Raw genomic sequence first — 23,896 nt, forward strand, 5'->3', positions numbered from 1 at the left:
TGATTGATGTATGATAACTGCTGTCTAACTGTTACTACTGTTGCTACTACTTACTGTGTGTAAGTTATTTGCTACTTGTATCCAAGTTATCTTGGTAGTATTGGACTGTTTTTTCTGTGTATGACTTTTTGGCTGTGTTTATGGATTTTGCTATATTCTTCAAAAAGTAAAGTTTATTTTGTTACTTTACTATCCATTATTCTGTGTGGTTGCTTTATCTATCGCACGCTGCGTATACTTTACAGGGTTGCTCTGTTATAACCTCGACCTGGGGTTCATTGCTAGTGCTTAATCGCACTAGTACAACTAACATTGGTTATGGGCCCAGACGCCCTGCCTTAATCATAATTTTTTTTTATTTTTATGCACCACTTTTTGGATAGTTTATTTTTGTGAATATGGCACAAGAACAGTCTGCTGCACTCTCCATGATTACCAGGTTTGATGGAACCAACTATGTTTCCTGGTCCTTGAAGTGTTCCCTACTTCTGCGTAGAGAAGGACTGTGGTCTGTGGTTCAGAACCCACCAGATGTTACAGGTTGGGATCCTGCTGATAATGAGGATGCGAAGAAGATTGCGCAGTTTAACAGGGACAATGAGAGAGCTCTCTGCATTATTGGACTAACACTGAATGACCAGCAACTGGTCCATATTCGTGGCGAAGAGTCTGCTGCTAGGTGTTGGAACACATTGCGGAGAATTTATGTTCGGGACAGTGTGGGTGCTCATATTCATCTCACACGGAAACTGTTTAGAGCCCGTTTGCAAAAAGGTGGTGATATGTTGGCTCATTTAGACTTCATGAAGAAAACTTTGCAGGATTTGCAAGAAAAAGAGTTAATTTTTTCTGAGCTTCAACAGGTGTATATTATTCTATCATCGCTTGATGAAAGCTACGACTCTTTTGTTTCCTCATTGGAAGTTCTTTCACGTGATGAACTGACATTATCTGAGGTTACCGGGAGATTGCTTGAAGAGTCCAGACGAAGAGAGGATAGAGTTCAGTTCAGAGACAATCAATCACAAGAAGAAACACAGTTTTCAACTGTAAATTTTGTTAAGAAATGTTATTCTTGTGGTGGTAAGGGGCATATTGCTAAGAACTGTAAAAATAGCAAGAAAAGGAGTGTTGCTAATAGTAAAAGAAAAAGCAACAATGTTACTGTAACTGTAGCTAAGGTTGATAAGGCTGTAAACCATAGTTTCTGGGTGGTTGACAGTGGCGCATCCCATTCTATAACTAAGGTTAAAGAAAGGTTTGTTACTATGAAGGCTAGCAAACAGCATATTTCCTTAGCAAATGGTTGGAAAATCAAGGCTTCAGGTGAAGGTACAGCTTATTGTCCATGTATTAATGAAAAATTGGAAATGTTATATGTACCTAAAATGAAATTTAACCTATTATCTGTAAAAGACCTTGTGAAATGTGGGTTTACAGTAACATTTAAGAATGATAGATGCATTATTGAAAAGGAAGGTAATAGAGTTATTGCCAATTTGGAGAATAATTTGTTTATTCTACATGAGAACTCTTTAAATATTGCGAGTTCTGAACCTGATTATAAGAATAAACAGCCCCATGATAACTGTATACATCTACTTCATAGACGTTTAGGCCATGTAAATTATAAAATGGTACGTCAAACTGTTATTCTATCTAATGGAATCAATTTGAAACCTTGTTCAAAATATCTTAACTGTAATGCCTGTAACCAGGCTAAAAGTAAGGTTACTCCTGCAAACCGGTTTCAAGGATTTAAGACATCTAAACCACTGGATGTAGTGTTTGCAGACCTAATTGGCCCTAAGAAACCTAGCTTATGAGGTGCCTGCTATATACTCAGCATTATGGACCATTATTCTAGGTATGGTTTCTGTTATGTAATGAAATCAAAGGCAGAAACTTTCCAACATTTTACTAAATGGTTAAAGTTTGTTGAACGTAAGATGGATAAAAAAGTACTTTGCCTAGTCACTGATAATGGGTCTGAATTCACTAATCATAGGTTTACATCAATGTTGGAGAATGCTGGTATAGAACATAGGCGTTCTGCCCCCTACAGGCCAGAACATAATTCATTTATTGAAAGACGTGGTCAATCATTGCAGGCAATGACCAGAACTATGCTAGTTGATTCTGGTTTGTCAGAAAAGCTTTGGGGTGAGGCTATAATGTGTGCAAACCATATTCTGAACATAGTAGTTAACTCAACTACTGGTAAGATTCCTTATACTCTTTGGCATGGTAGGAAGCCTGATTTGAGTTATTTACACACATTTGGTGTCCCTGCTTGGGTGCATATTCCCTCACAGACTAGACGGAAGGATCAAAGCAGAGCTAGGAAGATGGTTTTTGTTGGGTACAATTCCAATCATAGATCGTTTAGGTTCTGGGAACCTGGAACTCGGAGAATTATGCACAGTGCTAGTGCTAAATTTTCAGAACATGTTGGTTGGGAGAAGCTAGAACAAGAGTTTCACAAGGTTTGTGATGATATAGATGTTGATCGTTTGGTTAATCATGATACACCAAATGAGCAGTTAGAGAATCAGGATAGTCCATCTATTACTCTGAAAGGGGAGGAAGATGTAGATGTAGAATCTACTCGTGAGGTGGAACAGGATGATCCTGCAAGTCCTGTATTGCCTAGGAGGTCTACTAGGGACAGGCATCCACCCGACAGATACCAAGCCAGTGTAGTATTGCAAGTTAGCATAGAACCTTCTAGTTTTGCAGAGTTAAGGCTGTATCCTGAAAAGGAAAAGAAATTGTGGAAGACAGCTATGGAGAAGGAGTTGAAATCCTTACAGGAATTGAAAGTTTATGAAGAAGCTAGGCTCCCTTCAGGGGAGAGTGCAATTGGCTGTAGATGGGTGTTTAAAATTAAAAACGATGCTGCTGGCAATGCTATTTATAAGGCTCGTTTAGTTGCTCAAGGGTTTTCCCAAACTGAGAGGGATTACGATGAGGTTTTTGCTCCGAGCTTGAAAGCCTCTACGTTGAGGGCATCATTGGTGTGGGCTGCTAAGTATCAGTGTAATGTTACCCATATTGATGTTGAAACAGCGTATCTGCATGCTCCATTGCAGCATACCATTTATATGAAGATGCCACCAGGTGTGGATTCTAATGGCCAGACTGGTTGTTGGAGACTAAAAAAAAGCCTTTATGGTTTAAAACAGTCCGGTTTTGAGTGGAACAGATGCATAGTAAATGAATTAAAAGCTATGGGATTTATTCCAGGTTTGGCTGATCCTTGTTTGTTTAGACGGGTAAAAAATGGTTTGATCTCGTTGTTGCTTTTGTTCACGGACGATATAGCTATTATTACTAGGTCTGAACAGGAAGCTATTGACATTGTTTCACAATTAGAGAGTAAATTTAAAATCCGGAATTTGGGTGAAATTAAGCATTATCTGGGCTTAGACGTGGTTAGAACCAGTAAAGGTTTTAAGCTGTCACAGGCTGGTAAAATTAATCATTTGCTTAAGAAATATAGCATGGAGCTATGTAAGACTGCAAAGACACCAATGGCATTGGAGTTTAAACCTGAGGTAACTGAGGGTACTGGTTTTGATAAGGGAATCTATCAATCTTTGATAGGTAGCCTAATGTACCTAAGTAATTGGTCTAGACCAGATATATCATTTAGTGTGAACCAACTGGCTAGATTCAATGATAGTCCTTCAGAGAGGCATTGGCAAGCAGCAAAGCGTGTGCTGCGTTATTTGAAGAAAACTATCCACTATGCATTGTATTTAGAACCGAATAGGGATTTAGTTTTGACTGTTTATGCTGATGCGAATTTTGCAGCTGCTATAGATAATAGGAAGTCAACTTCCGGCATAGCCTTTATGCTAGGTGGTGTACTGATTGGATGGAGGTCGATACGACAGAAACACATAAGCTTATCCACAATGGAAGCTGAGTTTTCATGTTTGTCGTTGACATGTACTGAGCTGATATATTATAAGCAGTTGCTTATAGATATGGGATTAAGTATCAATGAACCTTTTACTGTTTATGAAGATAATCAGGCAGCAATAAAAATGGCGACTAGTTTAGCTATTAAGACGAGATCGAAGTATACTGATTTGAGGGATCTTAATGTTCGACAAAGCATTAAGGATGGCCTGATAAAGTTGGAATATTGTTCAACTGAAGACAATTTAGCAGACAACTTCACTAAGGCACAAAGTTCAGTGAAACATACCTCATCATGTGAAGGTTATCATCTTACATTGTGAGTGGATATATTGATCTACCCAAAGGGGAGAATGTTAGGGTGTAACCAACAAGTTGGGTAGACAATATATTGCACAAGGCATGTTATGTATCTTTAAGAGAGGAGATCTGCTAATTAGTAGATTACAGCATTTAAATTGCAGCTGATGTTCTCTCTCTCTCTCTCTTGATTGATGTATGATAACTGCTGTCTAACTGTTACTACTGTTGCTACTACTTACTGTGTGTAAGTTATTTGCTACTTGTATCCAAGTTATCTTGGTAGTATTGGACTGTTTTTTCTGTGTATGACTTTTTGGCTGTGTTTATGGATTTTGCTATATTCTTCAAAAAGTAAAGTTTATTTTGTTACTTTACTATCCATTATTCTGTGTGGTTGCTTTATCTATCGCACGCTGCGTATACTTTACAGGGTTGCTCTGTTATAACCTCGACCTGGGGTTCATTGCTAGTGCTTAATCGCACTAGTACAACTAACAATTATGAAGTTAAGTCCAGAAAAAATTCACTTTTAGTAAGGGCGTGACATCATTAGTTGGCTCTCCCCCTCCCCCTTTTCCTGGGGCTGAGAGCAAAATTGTTTCAAGCCGCCTGTCCGAGGGGGGGGAATCCCCCTCCCTCCAGCCGCGCCTCTCCAACTCGAGCCGAAACAAGAGATTTAAACTGCTGGCAAATTCTCCAGCTTGGTAAAGGGAATGGAAGGGAGTTTTCACCTCACCGCACCACAGCCGCGTCCTTCTGCTTGTTTACTCATCCAACAGCCTCGCAGCGAAGGCGCCGGAGCGCCTCCCCATCATGCTCCCCTGTGCCTGGAGCGAGGCGGGGGGCCCCCCGGCTGCCGCCGATCTAGGGGATCCCCCGCGGTGCTGCTCCTCTGGCAGGAGCCGCTACGGGGCGTCCTGTGCCCCCCAAGGAGTGGGGAGCCCACTGGGAAAGCGCGGGGCGAGCAAAGCTTGCCCGTCGCCGTCAGCCGCCGGAACCGGAGGTCTTCATGCATAACTCTTGATCTTCTTTTTTGTCATAATTTTCCATAGTATTTCTTACTGATGTGTGAATCAATCATTATCGGATGCTTTCCTCTCTGCCCCACTTCATAGGTTGCTGTCAGGCCCAAAATCAAGAATGACATGCAATGATTCCTTTATTATTTCAGACCTGTAAACAGAATCTTGCCAAATTCTGGACTCTTCTATCTGCATCTACAATACACTATTAGGGAAGGGCTGTCTTCAGCCTCTTTCTCTCATACATAATGTCTGGGCTGAACTGTCTCCTTACCCCGTTGTGAAGGCACTCCTTCCCTCCTGGGAATCCAGCAAAGTTTGCATCATGCCATCCTTTCTGTAGAAACACATTGATACAACTTCCCTCTTTGATCATCTTCTGTTCCTGAATCACTTCCACCCCTAAATTTACTTTATGAATATCTGTATTACGAAGCATACATACAACAAACACTATTCCTTTAACTACAAGTTATTCTATTCCTTTAACTATAAGTTCTGCAGTCTTTCAGCAGGTGTTTAGAATGGCAGGAAATTCTTGGGTTTGGACTCCAAAGCATTTGGGTGACACTATATAACTCTCTAGTAAAGTAATATTAGGGTTTTGCGGCTCCCAAAATGCTAATTTCTGCATAGTAATACTTAATTCCAAGACCTAATTGAAAATCCCCAGATAATTTATCCACAGCAGGGATATCCCCCAATTTGTGCAACAAAATATATCATCCATCCTCCTTAAATGCCCCCTTACCATTGAGTAAATGTGTTTCCTCTTCTCCCCTGGTCTGCTCCTGAGAGCTTCTTTGGCTCACGGGTCCATTGCTTATTTCCCTTGGGTCCATGATGGTTCTGAAAGTAGAGTTTCTTAGGTTAATTTCACACTCCAGTCCAGCAGACAGGTAACTGGAGGGTGGGGGGAAATAAAGCCTCTATTGTTAGAACTTTGCAATTCCTTAATGCACCGATGAGGTAACTAGTATCAAGTAGCTGTTTAGTCACAAGGCCAGAAAGTTCTCTAGTAATAATATTGGGACAGATGTAGAACCCCAAGAGTTGAAATCTCAGGCAAAATAAGGTAGCTACCTCAGTCAGCAAATGCTGTGCATGGCTGGGCTAAGATACCCAGGGGAAGTCCTTTTTCTCCTGATTTTATTTTATTTTTTGTGGATTAAAAGCACTTTTGACACCTATTGATAGTCACCTGTTGAACTGTATTGCGGTTTGGAGAGTGCCATCTACAGGCGAGCAGAAAATACTACACCGGCTAGTGAAAGAAAATAAAAAATAAAAGTGAGACTGCAGCTGTGAAGTGTGACCCTGGCTACAGGAAAAGATACTTTGAAACCGTGAGAATTGTTAAATATAGCAAATTCTAGTTATATATTTATGAAGTTGTGTTAAAAATAACTCCATATCCCTTCTGTGTTCAAGTCCTGTCCTAAAATGGCTCACTTGCTCTAGGTGAAGTCAGTTTGTCTGTCTGTCTGTCTGTCTGTCTGTCTGTCTGTCTGTCTGTCCGTCTGTCCGTCCGTCCGTCCATCCGTCCATCCATCCGTCCATCCATCCATCCTGTATCTAATGTAGATAGCTACCCAGCTCAATTGTTGTGACTCTGTGCAGTTCATTATACTACACATAAAAACAGGAAATCATTGAACAATCCAGCCAGACAAACCGCTGTCGGGAGGTCTTCAGACTCGAACCTGTCCTGGAGGGATGGGGAAGAAGAAGGGACGTCTCGGACAACCTAGAGGAACCAGCAATTCCTCAGGAGGTTGGAGAATAGCCTTTCAAACCAGCAGCGTGTGTGTGTGTGTGTGTGTGGCCATAATTGAATGACCGCTCCAAAGCTGGGGCATCTGGACTAAGTTATTGTGCTGGAGCGGTGTTGGAACGGAGTGTTGAAACTGGGTGAGTGATTGATCAACTCACAGGAAAAAGAAAAAATAAACTGATCTTAATCTTAAAAAGGCTCCCGAAGTGAGTTACAGTTACAAGAAAAAGCAGACAAAGGGGGAGATTCCCCCCAAAAGAAACCATGATAGTAAGGAAGGGAGGAGAACAGGGAAAACCCCAAGGAAAGATACCGGAATAATAAAAATGAATACTCTGAAGAAAAGATACTATAACCATAAAAACAGGGAAAAAAAAGTTAGGAGAAAGGGGGAGAACAAAAAAATGATTAAAAGAGGAATTCGTGAGAGCCCAAGAGAAAATGCATAAAAGAGGAAGAAAGGGAAAAAAGTTGTATTATTAGATTAAAGGGAAAAGTAGTATGATTGGTATTGTTATGTAACTAATTAAGAAATAAAGACATTATAGTATATTGTTAATTGTAGAAAAAAACTGAAAGAAATGCTCTATGTTAACATTTAATTAGAGGATATATATTGTTTATAGTAAAATAGACTAATAGAGAAATATGAAATGATAATTTGGTGTAATTTTTGAAGGGGCAATTGAAAATACTGTTTATGTATTAAGAAAAAAGAAATATAAGAACGGAAAATAATGGAAGAAAATAATTTGGCTGAAAGTGAAAACCACGTTATGAGAGGATGTGAAAGGAAAGATTGGGTCAACACTATAATACGTGTAAATTTGTATTAAAAAGTTTAAAAAAATCTTTCGATTAAAAAAAAGAAGTTAATGATGAAAAATATCTGGAGGCAGGAAGTCTTAAACCCTACAACCACCTAGACATATAGCTACAGCTTGCTCTTTTCCATCCAGACTTCCACAGCCTCCAGCTATCATTCATGTGGTCTGGGGCATAGGTTTATAACTAAGTATAATCAATGTGTAGATTGTACTTAAAACTGTACTGATAGAGGACCTCACTCAGTGGTTTCACATAGATGCTAAATAGGAATGAGAAGAGAATCAAGATGGGGAACTCATCAATGAGAGGGCTTGGCAAAATTGACTGAAATGGACCATGGAGGAAGGAGAAGAACCACCATAAAATAGCTCCTTCCACTCCTAGAATTAATCCAAAGGGATACCATAATGAATGCTATGCAAAGCCACCAAGAGATCCCGGAGGACCATCTGCCAGAGGATCCTCAAGAAATGCAATCACACTCGGCTTCCGGTTCCGGCGGCTACGGTGACAGGCAGGTCTCTGCCTGCTCCTGCTCTCCCGGTGGGCTCCCCCCGCTTCTGGGGGGGCACAAGACGCCTTGGAGGGGCGTCTTGCCGAGGGAACGGCTCGCGGAGGGTCCTAGCGTCGGCGGCGGCTGGCGGGGGCTTCTCCGCTTCGTTCTAGGCATCGGGGAGCTTTTTGGAGGACGCGCGTGCGCGCGCGTCTCGCCCCATGCCGATCGGAGAATATACTTCAGAACGAAGCAGCGGCAGTATGGTGAGAGGCTTCCTTTCTGCATTCCTTCTCTTTTGAATTGATGGACTTTTCAGCACTTTTAAAAAGTTAAACTTTCGGATTCTTGCTAGAGGTGTGGCTAGAGGGAGGGGGATTTCCCCCCCTCCCTTGGACAAGCGGCTTGTGAAGATTTTGCTTTCACCCCCAGGGGAAGGAGGAGGGGGGAGAGCCAACTAATGATGCCTCACCCCTATAAAAGTGATTTTCATTGAACTTAGCTCCAGAACTTATGGGTGAACTGAGAACTTTATGAACTTTTAAAATTTTTCCTATGCCTCTGAGCCCAAAGCTGGCAGGGCAAGATGGCACACTTCCGTTGTCTTCATGAACTGTGAAACCTGACTCCACCTTTAAAATTCAGGCTTCCGGTCTTTGTCTCCGAGTCACCCAGAGGAATCTTTTGTGGACTGTTATTTTCTGAACTCTTTGGAGAAAAAAACTTTCATCTATTGCCAGAGTGACTAAAGAAACCCCCATCTGTTTGGATCCTCTGCCTCCTGAATTCGCCTCCCTGCTCTACTTCTCCAGCTGCCCAGTTTCTATTCTGACTGATCCCCTTTCTTCATAAACCATGTCTCCAAAAAGACCACCTCCTGGAAAGCCTGGCTTTGCTACTTCTGCCCCAACGTCTGCAACGTCTAGTCCAGCTACACAGTCAAAGATAACAGAACTGATGCAACCCAAGACTACAGAGATAGACTTTCAACAAATGCTTCAACAAATTTTACAGGGCCAGGAGGAAATTAAGAAACAGTTAAGGGAAATGAAAGATGAAATTAAAGAAAATCAAGCCCAAATTTTTAAGAACTCACAGAGACTGGACCTTGTGGAGGGTGGGGTGGCGGAGGCGAGGGGGAGGGTAGAGGCTTTACAGAAGGGGAACAAAGAACTTGACATCCAACAAATGAAAATAGAGTTTGAGAGAATGTCCTTTTATTTAAGATTTCAAAATGTAATAGAAACAGATGGGGAAAATATAAGGGACATTATGACTGATATTTTAGCTGAATATATACACAAAGACAAACAGCAGATGGAATGGGAGATAGATCTAGCTTATAGAGTGAATTCAGCATATGCCAGAACACATAATGTACCCAGGGAGGTTCATATTAAATTTCTTAGGAAAACCACAAGAGGTGAAATTCTGGGTGTACAAAGGGGGCAAACACTGACATACCAAGACAGGGAGATAACCATTCTGAAGCAGATTCCCAAAAAAATTAGGGAAAAAAGGAAAAGTTATTCGCAATTGGCGAATAAATTATACCAGAAGGGGGTGTGGTTTAGATGGTTGATGCCTGAAGGTATGCTGATATTCTGGGAGGAGACAAGAATCAGAATCAACACACCCATAGAGGCACAGGCCTTTATGGAAAAAAATAAAGCGAACCTAGAAAAAACAGAAGACACTACAACGGTCATACAGGACACGGGAGGGGCCGGAGCTCTGCCAGCGGGGGGTGAAGGGGCAACACCAAGAAAGCTCAGATCACAAAAATAAATAAGAAAAACACAATGTTATAAACAGACCGAAAGTAACAATGAATTTGTAACTAGACTATATATTATAACTATATAAACTGATTGAAAATTATTTTTTCTAGAATTAATATGCTGATTTTTTATGATTATGTATTAAGATTTGATATTTTGATGTAACCTAGGAGTCTGGAGGGAGGGGGCGTCTGCCATACTTGCAACTGCCAAAATTTGTAACTATTCCACTTACCCTTTTCCACATAAATGTTTTTAAAAAAACCAATAAAACTTTTTGAAAAAAAAAAAAAAAAATGCAATCACACTCGAGTCTCAGTATTGTAACCTGGCCGGAAATCTGACTGAAAAGATCTAGGTAAGGTCTGGGGATTTTTGAAGCTGTGGGCCTAGGTACAACTCAACATTCTCCTCCCAGAACAAAAGGTTTGAGGTCAGAGAGGAATTCGAAAAGTCTGTAGAATCGAGTAACTGTTTCTTAAGGAAAGAGGACCACTACTTCTTTCAAAGCAGGCAGAATCATCTCTTCTCCCAAAGAAGCATTCACAGCTCAGGATCCAACCACATATCATTTCCTATGGGGTCTTGTGCACGTCATTTCCTTGGCTTTAATATAGAAGTAGATTGCCACGGATTTGTTCCTGAAGGATTTTTCAACTTCCCAGACTACTCTACAGATTTCCCATTCTCCCGATGTCTCCACATACTAACCTGGTCTGATCCAGCTTAGCTTCCCAGTTCAGACAAGGCTGTCCAGGACTGTCACCATCCCCCATCTCCTCCACCAATTGCAGGAGTGAGAACGGCAGTGCTCAGTTTTTCTTTTGCTCTTTGTTTATAGAGGCTACAGGTTTGTGTTCATTATGTCAAAAGTTAACTTTGTTCTTTTGTGTTGATTTTCATGCTACAGATAATGGTGACCTGGGAAGAGGGAACTTCATCATCCCTGGCTACTAACGCTCATGTTATAGGCATTTTATTCCAATTATTCTCAATATTAGGTGTCCAGATATTGTTATTTCCAACCAGAATGAGAAATGGCCAGTGGTGATGACAGCCATCCGGTGATTCATGATTGGAGGCCACCATGTTTCTTCTATGCAGCTGCAACTGCGTATTGACAGACAGTGTAGCTGATTTTCCTTCTCTTGATTCACAATAATCATTTGAGATGGACTAGATAGTGAATGAGATACTAATTTTTAGACTTTTTTTGCTATTCCCTCCCACCACTGTTCTCTCATGGTTTTTTACCATTCTGGTTAGAGTTGTTTCTGAGAAACATGAATATTGCTACAGTGTGGTTTCATTTTACGTGATTGCAGTCGGAATAATTTGTGAACCATAGTTTATGCCCTGGCGAATTTTTATTTTTTCAATCGTGTCCAATTCCTGGAGACTGCCCGGAGAAGTCACTGCGATTTTGTTGGCAAGATGTTTCAGAAATGGTTTGCCATTAAATCCTTCCTAGGGCTGAGAGAGTGACTGGTCCCAGGTCACCTAACTGGCTTCAATCCTAAAGTGGAACTAGAATTCATGGTCTCTCCAGTTCTAGCCAATGCCTTAATCACTGCTACAAACTGTGTTAGATATTTACATAAACTGCTGTAGTCTCCACTCAGGTCCGCCACTAGGGCGGGAACAAGGGGTTGTTCTGATTGGACTGGAGGTCTGCCAGCTCCCCATAAAAGGGGAGCTGCACGACCCCGTATTCAGCTGGATCACTACTACCTAACTAATAAAGAGCTGTTATGTCACTATCGTCTGGAGTCTGTTCTCTCGATGCCCGAATCTAACACTGGCGACGAAGGTGGGATCGAGAGGCAGATAGGACGAAGATCTACTAGCAAGAATGCCCTCATCGCACCATTCCATCCGGCATCCAATGGTCAGGCGGAAAGAATGGTGCGCGCTGCAAAAGAGGCCCTCGCTAGGATGGGCCCAGGTGATTGGCAAACACGGATTGACCATTATCTTTTAATTCAACACATTACCCCTAGCGCTACGACGGGAAGGAGCCCTGCTGAACTCCTCATGGGTCGCCGACTAAGGTCTCACCTAGACAGGCTACACCCAAATTACTCTGCCACATCGCCCCCAGACTCTACGAGCAAAATTCGGAACTTTAGCATAGGGGATTCAGTATATGCCCACAACTATGCAGGGGGACGCTGTGGATTCCGGCAAAGGTAATCAGTATCACCGGACCTCGTTCCTACTTGTTAGAACTGGAAGACGGTAGGAACTGGAAAAGACACATCGACCAACTCCGAGGTCGCCGGACACACTCCAACCTACGATCATCAAACGAGGAATTGATACCATCGGAAGGATGGCTGACACAACAACCCGAAGCACCCATCACAGACGACTATGGCACAGCAGAACCGAGGGTGGAACCAGAGATCCATGTAAGGACTGAGCAGCTCCCAAGCGAAGGGAGTCAACTACCCCCGACCAGGTCTGAGGAACAAAAAGGACACTCCGATTCCAAAGGACGTTCCGATCCTGCACCCGTTCCGGCACAACCAGAGTTACGCAGGTCCACCCGAGCAAGACAGAGACCCACTTACTTACAGGACTTTGTAACGAACCAGAACACTCCATCTAAGAGGGGAGGGGTGTTAGATATTTACATAAACTGCTGTAGTCTCCATTCAGGTCCGCCACTAGGGCGGGAACAAGGGGTTGTTCTGATTGGACGGGAGGTCTGCCAGCTCCCCATAAAAGGGGAGCTGCACGACCCCGTATTCAGCTGGATCACTACTACCTAACTAATAAAGAGCAGTTATGTCACTATCGTCTGGAGTCTGTTCTCTTGTTGCCCGAATCTAACAAACTGACTTTCAGTGGATTTTATAAATGCTATCAATTCCATTTGATTCATTAAGCCTTGCTTAAGCCAAAACTGACTTAATATAATTTGTGAACCAGGTAGCAAGGTGACAGAAAATCAGAGAGATCTATAACACTGACATAGAAGAGTATCTGTCTTAAATGGGGACTGGAGGCTAAAACATATGAAGAACGGTTGCAGGAACTGGGTATCTTTAGCTTAAGAGAAAGAAGGACTAGGGGAGACATGATAGCAGTGTTCCAATATCTCAGGGGTTGCCACAAAGAAGAGGGAGTCAAACTATTCTCCAAGGCACCTGAGAGTAGAACAAGAAGCAATGGATGGAAACTCATCAAGGAGAGAAGCAACTTGTTATGTAACTAATTAAGAAATAAAGACATTATAGTATATTGTTAATTGTAGAAAAAAACTGAAAGAAATGCTCTATGTTAACATTTAACTAGAGGATATATATCCTAAAAGATACTGGACTAAAATACACATGTGGTTGGAGAAAATGATACATAAACATATAGACTTGAAACAGAACTTTTTTTATTGGGAATAATACCAGAAATATACAATAAGGACTTGAAATATCTGATCATAAATGTGTTAACAGCAGCTAGAATTGTATTTGCTAAAAATTGGAAAAATGAGAAAGTACCAACAGAGGAAGAAATTGTTGGGAAAATAATGGACTGTGCTGAAATGAGTAAACTTACATTTGATATTAGAGAACTAGAGGATGAGCAATTCTATAAAGAATGGGATTTGTTTTATCAATGGTTGGATAAAAAAACCTGGAAATGAATTTTCTTTTTTCCCCTCTATCTTATCTTATATGTAATAATAATAGAAAGCTATACTTAATGTTGTGAAAAAAAAAAATCCTTTCTTTTCTCTCTTTTTATGTGTTAAGTTTTTACTATGAAACAGACTACTTACTTATACGATATAAGAATAATAATGTATTTAATACATAAGAGTGAGATGATTTAAATTTTAGGTATGATTGTAGCTGGTGACTATTTTATAATATAAAATGGAATAATGATGATGTAATGAATAATGGATATAAATATAGACTGAAATACTTAATGACCACATGGATTGAAAAATAATAATGGAAAATTACATTCGGAGTTGTGGATGATTGGAAATTTTATGTTTAATGGAAAGTAGAAATGTCTTATATAAATTAATGAAAATTTTTCTTTTGACTTAATCTCTATCCTTATTTTTTCGAGATTGGTGATATAATTTTATAAAGACTTATTGTTACCTAGTAGATAATTATGGAGGTAAAGAAATAAGGGTTGTCACAAATGAAAGAATATTAATGGTAACTTGAACACACAATGCTCAATGAAATATTTAACTATGTTTAATGGATAATCAGTGACTTTATTCCGAATTGTAAAAACCGTTGCACAAAAACTTGTAACCAAACGACATGCTTGATGAAATTGTGTTTTTTTTCTTCCCCCCCCCTCCTTGCTCTTGTTCTGTATGTGTTGTTTTGTCTTTTTCAAAGAAAAAATAAAATAAAATTTATAATAATAAAAAAAGGGAGGGAAAATCAATGTGGAAGTACTGAGAAGAAATGAGTGGGGGAAATGTATGATTTAACCAATTGAACCAGTGAATTGGTGAATCGGAATAAATGGACTTTCAGATTAAAAAAAACAAACAAACTAGAGGATATATATTGTTTATAGTAAAATAGACTAATAGAGAAATATGAAATGATAATTTGGTGTAATTTTTGAAGGGGCAATTGAAAATACTGTTTATGTATTAAGAAAAAAGAAATATAAGAACGGAAAATAATGGAAGAAAATAAATTGGCTGAAAGTGAAAACCAAGTTATGAGAGGATGTGAAAGGAAAGATTGGGTCAACACTTTAATACGTGTAAATTTGTATTAAAAAGTTTAAAAAAATCTTTCGATTAAAAAAGAAGAAGTTAATGATGAAAAATATCTGGAGGCAGGAAGTCTTAAACCCTACAACCACCTAGACATATAGCTACAGCTTGCTCTTTTCCATCCAGACTTCCACAGCCTCCAGCTATCATTCATGTGGTCTGGGGCATAGGTTTATAACTAAGTATAATCAATGTGTAGATTGTACTTAAAACTGTACTGATAGAGGACCTCACTCAGTGGTTTCACATAGATGCTAAATAGGAATGAGAAGAGAATCAAGATGGGGAACTCATCAATGAGAGGGCTTGGCAAAATTGACTGAAATGGACCATGGAGGAAGGAGAAGAACCACCATAAAATAGCTCCTTCCACTCCTAGAATTAATCCAAAGGGATACCATAATGAATGCTATGCAAAGCCACCAAGAGATCCCGGAGGACCATCTGCCAGAGGATCCTCAAGAAATGCAATCACACTCGAGTCTCAGTATTGTAACCTGGCCGGAAATCTGACTGAAAAGATCTAGGTAAGGTCTGGGGATTTTTGAAGCTGTGGGCCTAGGTACAACTCAACATTCTCCTCCCAGAACAAAAGGTTTGAGGTCAGAGAGGAATTCGAAAAGTCTGTAGAATCGAGTAACTGTTTCTTAAGGAAAGAGGACCACTACTTCTTTTAAAGCAGGCAGAATCATCTCTTCTCCCAAAGAAACATTCACAGCTCAGGATCCAACCACATACCATTTCCTATGGGGTCTTGTGCACGTCATTTCCTTGGCTTTAATATAGAAGTAGATTGCCACGGATTTGTTCCTGAAGGATTTTTCAACTTCCCAGACTACTCTATAGATTTACCATTCCCCCGATGTCTCCACATACTAACCTGGTCTGATCCAGCTTAGCTTCCCAGTTCAGACAAGGCTGTCCAGGACTGTCACCATCCCCCATCTCCTCCACCAATTGCAGGAGTGAGAACGGCAGTGCTCAGTTTTTCTTTTGCTCTTTGTTTATAGAGGCTACAGGTTTGTGTTCATTATGTCAAAAGTTAACTTTGTTCTTTTGTGTTGATTTTCATGCTACAGATAATGGTGACCTGGGAAGAGGGAACTTCATCATCCCTGGCTACTAACGCTCATGTTATAGGCATTTTATTCCAATTATTCTCAATATTAGGTGTCCAGATATTGTTATTTTCAGCCAGAATGAGAAATGGCCAGTGGTGATGACAGCCATCCGGTGATTCATGATTGGAGGCCACCATGTTTCTTCTATGCAGCTGCAACTGCGTATTGACAGACAGTGTAGCTGATTTTCCTTCTCTTGATTCACAATAATCATTTGAGATGGACTAGATAGTGAATGAGATACTAATTTTTAGACTTTTCTGCTATTTTATGCTTCACTCGGGTTCCCTCCCACCACTGTTCTCTCATGGTTTTTAACCATTCTGGTTAGAGTTGTTTCTGAGAAACATGAATATGGCTACAGTGTGGTTTCAGTTTACGTGATTGCAGTCGGAATAATTTGTGAATCATAGTTTATGCCCTGGCGAATTTTTATTTTTTCAATCGTGTCCAATTCCTGGAGACTGCCCGGAGAAGTCACTGCAATTTTGTTGGCAAGATGTTTCAGAAATGGTTTGCCATTAAATCCTACCTAGGGCTGAGAGAGTGACTGGTCCCAGGTCACCTAACTGGCTTCAATCCTAAAGTGGAACTAGAATTCATGGTCTCTCCAGTTCTAGCCAATGCCTCAATCACTGCTGCAAAGTGACTTTCAGTGGATTTTATAAATGCTAACAATTCCATTTGATTCATTAAGCCTTGCTTAAGCCAAAACTGACTTAATATAATTTGTGAACCAGGTAGCAAGGTGACAGAAAATCAGAGAGATCTATAACACTAACATAGAAGAGTATCTGTCTTAAAAGGGGACTGGAGACTAAAACATATGAAGAACGGTTGCAGGAACTGGGTATGTTTAGCTTAAGAGAAAGAAGGACTAGGGGAGACATGATAGCAGTGTTCCAATATCTCAGGAGTTACCACAAAGAAGAGGGAGTCAAACTATTCTCCAAGGCACCTGAGGGTAGAACAAGAAGCAATGGGTGGAAACTAATCAAGGAGAGAAGCAACTTAGAACTGAGGAGAAACTTCCTGACAGTTAGAACAATTAATCAGTGGAACAGCTTGCCTCCAGAAGTTGTGAATTCCCCAACACTGGAAGTCTTTAAGAAGATGTTGGATATCCATTTGTCTGAAACGGTGTAGGGTTTCCTGCCTAGGCATGGGGTTGGACTAGAAGACCTCCAAGGTCCCTTCCAACTCTACTATTGTATTGTATTGTAAAAGTTTACACAAGTTGCACTATGAATGTATTTATTCAAAGTGCCTGCCTCCTCCGCCAATATTAAAAGCATAAATGTAGAAACAGCTAAACAAATGCTGTGCTATCAATAAGTATGTTCTCTTGATTGCCTATTAAGCATCATTTTTAATAAAATTCACATGGCTGAATACTCTTCAGACAATGCTTCAGCCTCTGCAGTGAAATAAAAGATGTCACTTTGTTATATTGAGAGAAATAATTGAAGCACCATAAAGTTTGTGACTAAATATTTGTTATTTTAAAATACTGTATTGCAGGAGCAACTTGTTTCTCCTTGGATGAGAAACGTGGCATGGCTTTACCCTTGTCTCATACTGCAGTCTATTGTATTGTGGATGAGGCATCCCTTATTTCAATCAATCAGAATAGAGCTGAAAGGAACCTTGGAGGTCTTCCAGTCCAACCTCAAGCAGGAGACCCTATACCATTTCAGATAGGTGGTTGTCCAGTCTTTTCTCAAAAACCTCCTGTGATGAAGCACCTACAACCTCTGAAGGCAAGATGTTCCACTGGTTAATTGTCCTTACTGTTAGGAAGTTTCTCCATAACTCCAAGTTGCTTCTCTCCTTGATTAGTTTCCACCCATTGTTTCTCTTGCCTTCTGGTACTTTGGAGAATAGCTGGACTCCCCCTTCTTAATGGTCGCCCCTCAAATACTTCAATACTGCTATCATGTCACCCCAGTCCTTCTTTTCTCTAAACTGGCAATTCCCGATACCTGCAACCATTCTTCATGTTTTTGGTTCCAGGCCCCTAACCATCTCAGTTACTCTTTTTTCCACTTTTTCCAAAGCCATTTATAAAGATATTGAAAAATTCTGGGCTTAAGTGGGGTACCCACTGCTTACTTCCCTCCATGTAGAGGTAGTGCCATTAAGGACTACTCTGTCAGGATTCCAAATAGCATCCAAAATTAAGTAGGCAAGGCAAAGTATTGCTCAAAGTTCCAATTTATTAAGAGAGCCATGTTGGTACATGTGGGAAAACCCAAATCTGAAAGCTTTTTAAGGGGGGGAGGGGGTTGATTCGGATGGCTCAGACAGGCTTGGGGGGGAGTCTGCCAGGGCACAGGCCAGAGCTAACTAATGGGCGCGGGTTGGGAGGGCTAGGAAGGGTTGGGATTCCAGGGGAGACATTAAGCCATTCCATTGGGGGGTTCACCATCTCTACTGTTTGTGGGAGAGGCAGATATGGTGGGGGGGCGAGGGCCAAATGATGTTCGGAGGACGCGGATTTGCTGTTTAAGAGCGATCACGCGTTCCGACCCTCATCGCCCTTCTCGCACCCCTGGGTGCCCGAGATTACAGGACCCTGGTCTCCGGCTGGTGTCGCTTAACACCAGGTCCGTCGTACATAAGGCTCCCCTCATTTACGACCTCATGGAAGAGGGTAGAGCGGACCTGGCATGCATTATGGAGACCTGGTTTGGCCATGAGGGGGGTGTGCCTCTTAGCGAACTATGCCCACCAGGCTTCCGGGTGTTTCACCAGCCAAGAGCCCAGGGCAGGGGCGGGGGTGGTGGCAGTGGTTATTAGGGAAAGTCTCAGACCTCAGGAGTTCACTGTGCCTCAGATAGGCGGGTGTGAGTCCCTCTTTGTGAAGTGGGGCCTTGGAGCTCAGGTGGCCCTTTTTGTTACGTACCTGTCTCCCTGCTATGTTTCATCGGCCCTGCCGGAGCTGCTGGATATGTTAGCTGGATTGGCGGTTGATTTCCCCAGGCTTATGGTCCTGGGGGATTTCAATCTGCCTTCCATTGGCGAGACATCCGAGTCAGCTCGGGAGTTCATGGCTTCCATGACAGCTATGGACCTAACTCAGTTAATTCAAGACCCCACCCATAAGGGGGCCAGACGCTCGACCTGATTTTTGTCTCTGGGCAGTGGATGAACGATCTAGATTTAGGGGATATTTCTATTCAACCCTTGTCATGGTCTGATCATTTCCTCATCAGGCTTGACTTCCATACTGCTACCCCTTGCCGCAGGGAGGCGGAACCAACTAGATGGTTCCGCCCCAGGCACATGATGGACCCCGAAAGGTTCCTGATGGAGCTTGGGACTTTTCCTGAATCCCTTGCTCACAACTCGACCGAAGCCCTAGTGGAAGCCTGGGATAGGGCGGCCGCTGGGGCCTTGGATCGCGTTGTGCCTTTGCGGCCTCTCACCCAGTGTCGATCCCGGGTGGCTCCCTGGTTTACTGAGGAGTTCCGGGAGATGAAACGCCGGAAAAGATGCCTAGAGAGTGGCTGGAGGGCCAGCCGGTCCGAATCAGATCGAACACTAGTGAGAATTCATATTAAATTCTACTTAGTGGCGATAGAAGCGGCAAAACGGCAACATTTTTCCGCTCTTATCGCATCTGCAGAAAACCACCCAGCTGCCCTGTTTAGGGTGACCTGCTCCTTACTTAACCAAGAAACTGGGGAAGACTCCTTGCAGGGTAGGGCTGAAGAATTTGTTCAGTATCTGTAGGATAAAATCACTCAGATCCGGACAGGCTTGGACTCTGACTGGGTAGATTCGGGCGAGCCGACGGGGATGAATCTTGAGGAGACAATCTGGGATGAGTTTGACCCTGTGTTCCCCAAAGGCATGGACAGGATTATGGGGAGACTCAGTGCTGCCACTTGTGTGCTGGACCCGTGTCCCTCTTGGTTAGTTTCGGCTTCCCAGGAGGTGACACGAGGCTGGCTCCAGGCGATTACCAACGCTTCAGTGAGAGAGGGGTTCTTTTCCACCACCTTGAAGGAGGCGGTGGTGAGGCCCCTCCTTAAGAAGCCTTCCCTGGACCCAGCTTCTTTAGCCAACTATCGTCCAGTCTCCAACCTTCGCTTTGTAGCAAAGGTTGTCGAGAGTGTGGTTGCACGTCAGCTTCCCCAGTACCTGGATGAAGCTGTTTACTTGGATCTGTTTCTGTTGAGTTTCAGGCCCGGGTACAGCATGGAGACGGCATTGGTCACGTTGGAGGATGATCTCTGGAGGGCCCGGGACAGGGGCTGCTCCTCTGTCCTGGTCCTATTAGACCTCTTGGCAGCTTTCGATGCCATCGACCATGGTATCCTACTGCGACGACTCGGGGGGTTGGGAGTGGGGGGCACCGTTTATGGTGGTTCTCCTCCTACCTGTCGGATCGGTCGCAGTTTGTGTTGACTAGAGGGCAGAGATCGAGCCCCAGGCGCGTCACTTGTGGGGTGCCCCAGGGGTCGATTCTCTCACCCCTCCTGTTCAACATATGTATGAAACTGTTGGGTGAGATCATCCGTGGTTTTGGGGTACGGTATCATCAATATGCTGATGATACCCAACTTTTCATCTCTACCCCAAACCACCCAAACGATGCCCTTGACGTGATGTCCCGATGCCTGGAGGCTTTGAGGATCTGGATGGGGAGGAACAGGCTCAAGCTCAATCCCTCCAAGACTGAGTGGCTGTGGTTTCCGTCATCCTGATTTGTACATCTTGTTCCATCTTTGATGATAGGGGGAGAAATTTTAGCCCCTCAGAGAAGGCTCGCAATCTGGGAGTCCTCCTGGATACGCAGATTAGTTTAGAAGAACACCTGACGGCCGTGACCAGGGGGGCCTTTTACCAGGTTCGCCTGGTACGTCAGTTGCACCCCTTCCTGGATCGGGATGGTCTGTGCAGTCACTCATGCCCTCGTCCTTTCTCGCCTGGACTACTGCAATGCTCTCTACATGGGGCTGCCCTTGAAGAGCACCCGGAGGATTCAGCTGGTCCAGAATGCGGCCGCGCAGGTTGTCATGGGGGTACCTAGGTGCTCCCATGTTACACCCCTTTTAGGCAGCCTGCACTGGTTGCCGGATGCGATTCAAGGTATTAATTATGACCTTTAAAGGGCTCCATGGCTTAGGCCCAGGGTACCTGCGAAACCACCTACTGCCACCAGTAGCCTCCCACCGTCAAGTACGATCCCACAGAGTTGGCCTTCTCAGGGGGCCATCAGCCAGACAGTGTCAGCTGGTGACCCCCAGGGGGAGAGCCTTCTCTGTGGGAGCGCCTTCCCTCTGGAATGAGCTGCCCCCGAGCTTCGCATAATCCCTGACCTCCGGTCCTTCCGACGCGCCCTAAAAAGTTGGCTTTTCCAGCAAGCCGGCCTGGCCTGTTAATTTTATCTCATTTTTTAAATGTATTGTCCTATAAATTGGGTTTATTTTTTTGGATATGTATTTAATTTCTTTTTAACTTTCGGGATGTGTGTTTTTTAATGTTGTACGCCGCTCTGAGTCCTTTGGGAGAAGGGCGGCATATAAATCCAATAAAACAAACAAACAAACACATGCTCCAATCTTCCACTGGCATGCTGGAAGTTCCAACCATCCAGTTCCGCTCAGTTGCAGAGATGCAAAGACAAAGGATGACTTTGGCTTTCTAGAAAGGATTTTTTTTTTTGTTACATAGCACTTAACTCTGTACCATCCCCCCTCCCATTTTCCCACAATAGAAATGGCATAGTAGAATAATAGAAAGTGTGGCCTTGTGGAAGTCTAGGTATACTATGTTCACAGAATTTTGCTGGTCTACTTATTTAGTCACTTTGTCAAAAAAATGAAATAAGATTGGTTTGGCATATTCTGTTTTAATTTCCAAATATAGTTTCAAAAATCATTCACACAATATGGTAAGCATTGAATGGATACTGCTGGTGGTAATTCAGATTCCCTTCCTTCACTGCGGGAGATAAAATGTTGAATGAAAATCTAAAGGTAGAAAATATAAGCAGTACTTCTGATATTGTTGAATTCTAACTCCCATCATTCCTCATCAAGGGACCTGCTGGGAGCTGGATTTCACCTGTATCTGGAAAGCTGACTGCTGATATAAAACCAATAGTGCTTGGATTAAAGCTGGGATGTGGGATAACCTACATTTCAAGTTGGAGCTCGTGTTTTTTTTTAAAGTAGGTTAAGAAAGGGAGATAATTTTGTAAGTCTTGGAGGCAACTAAAGATTGTCATTTGTAAATTTTCCTTAGAGCCTTTTGCCTGGATTTTGAGCACCAAGAAGAGCCATGAACTTGACACAGCAGGGATCTTTGTAGATATTCTGTCTCCACTAGATGAAAGACTTTGAACCTACAAACCAAATTTTAACACTATCAGGTAAGGAATTTCCAAATGCAGCTTTCCATGGAGGGAACGGAGGAGATACATGATGTGCTGGGAGTCCTTGTTGCCGCAGCAGCAGGTCAATGTGCTATCCTTGTGAAAGCTATGGTAGGCTGGAAATAGTTGCTTATGCGTGGCAAGACCAGGAACGTGGAGTCACTTGCCCCCAGAAGGTCTTCTGAAAAAATAAAACAATGACTATGTAAAGAGAAAAAGAACAGCTAGAAGAGAAAGAACTGCCATGAGACTAAATGATAAAAGAATTCCAGCTAATCACGTGCTTAGATCTACCATGTATATGTTCCAACATAAGGAGCCCATCAGCACAATAACATTCCCAGAGTTTCAGCAATGTTAAAGGCAGCACTGGAGAGACTTTGAACTGCAGGCTTAGCCTATTCTGGGATGGAGAATCTGGCTCTGTCAGTTTTGCTCCTCAGGCCTCTCAACTCGTGGAGGCAACCCAAGGTAGCCCAGACTTGAAAGATGTTGCTTATCAAAGGCTCTTAGACCCAGAATTTTCTATGTCACAGAGCACCTTTTGCAGCTACTGATATGAGGAGAAGGAAGAAAGATTTGCTTTCACTCCCTGCAGGTGAGCATCTCCAGCTATGCTGTAAAACAGAGTGTTGCTTTGAAAAAATTACAGAACCTGGTGTCCCCAAAATATGCTGGATTCCCAATCAGAGCCAATATACATGGTTGGCAACACGCTGGGCATATCTGCTGCTCTCAATGGACCTTTTATTTGGCCTTTTTTCCTGCTTAGGGCTCCATAAAATGAAGAGAAGTGAAGTGAAAATAAAACAATAAGAACTTTGCAACATTCATATATCAATAACAGTCAGTTGCTTTTTTCACATATTGAATGCCCCCAAATACAGCTAACGTGAAATATTTTCTCTTTATTTTTTTATTGATTGGATTGAATTATTTAATGTTTTAGAGCCAAAACCAAATACATAACTAAGGCTAGGAATAGAGAATGTTGGAAAAGGAAGGAAGGATAGAGAAGGATGACCAGTAGCAAAGTGGATGGAGTCAGTTATACTGGCTATGACTGAATCATTGGGAGACTTGAAAGAACAAGTAGGCATAGATCAACATGGAGAAGATCTATTTATGCTGTCACTAGAAATTAGAACCAACTTAATGGTACAAATTAACTGGTCAGTTGGTTGGTCAGTCTGTCAAGTTAATTAGTAAGTACATATATGTGTACAGACCAGTGACGTGCAGTCAGGTGAGGCAAGTGAGGCACAGCCGCACCTCTCATCATGAAAAGAAAAAAAAACCATACGAGAGCTTGCTGTGAGGTTTTAGCGCGCTCAGCCTCTCAGGCGACAGCTGAGGCGAGACTGAGCTAGCTGCTGATGACTCTGCTTAACTGTTAAAAAAAGCCTCAAAAAAGCGCCTGGTACTGTGAGGCAGGACTTTTTGAAGCTTTTTAAACAGTTAAGCAGAATCAGCAGCAGCTAGCTCAGCCTCGCCTCA

General features: G+C 42.4%; 1 protein-coding gene and 1 pseudogene across 10 annotated transcripts in view; one reads left to right on the top strand and one right to left on the bottom strand.

Moving 5' to 3' along the window:
- Nucleotides 1-23,896, bottom strand: part of LOC309383242 (sterol O-acyltransferase 2-like) — a 196,056-nt gene that overhangs the window by 106,814 nt on the left and 65,346 nt on the right. Inside the window, exons 1-2 of one of the 9 annotated variants that reach the window (XM_081935540.1) lie at nucleotides 10,840-10,957; nucleotides 6,004-6,101 (exon numbers count right to left, since the gene is read on the bottom strand). The exons of the other annotated variants lie outside the window; for them this stretch is intronic. Of the exons in view, the coding sequence (XP_081791666.1) occupies nucleotides 6,004-6,101; nucleotides 10,840-10,904 (163 nt within the window). The 5' untranslated portion in view covers nucleotides 10,905-10,957. Of the gene's footprint in view, nucleotides 1-6,003; nucleotides 6,102-10,839; nucleotides 10,958-23,896 lie in introns of those variants that run through there. 9 annotated transcript variants of the gene reach the window in all.
- LOC309383246 (dehydrogenase/reductase SDR family member 1-like) overlaps nucleotides 1-23,896 on the top strand; it is a 182,030-nt pseudogene that overhangs the window by 34,645 nt on the left and 123,489 nt on the right. The gene's annotated exons all lie outside the window — the stretch shown is intronic.

The sequence above is a fragment of the Natrix helvetica genome, assembly GCF_964273705.1.
Source record: "Natrix helvetica genome assembly, chromosome: 1".
In the NCBI taxonomy this organism is placed as follows: Eukaryota; Metazoa; Chordata; class Lepidosauria; order Squamata; family Natricidae; genus Natrix; species Natrix helvetica.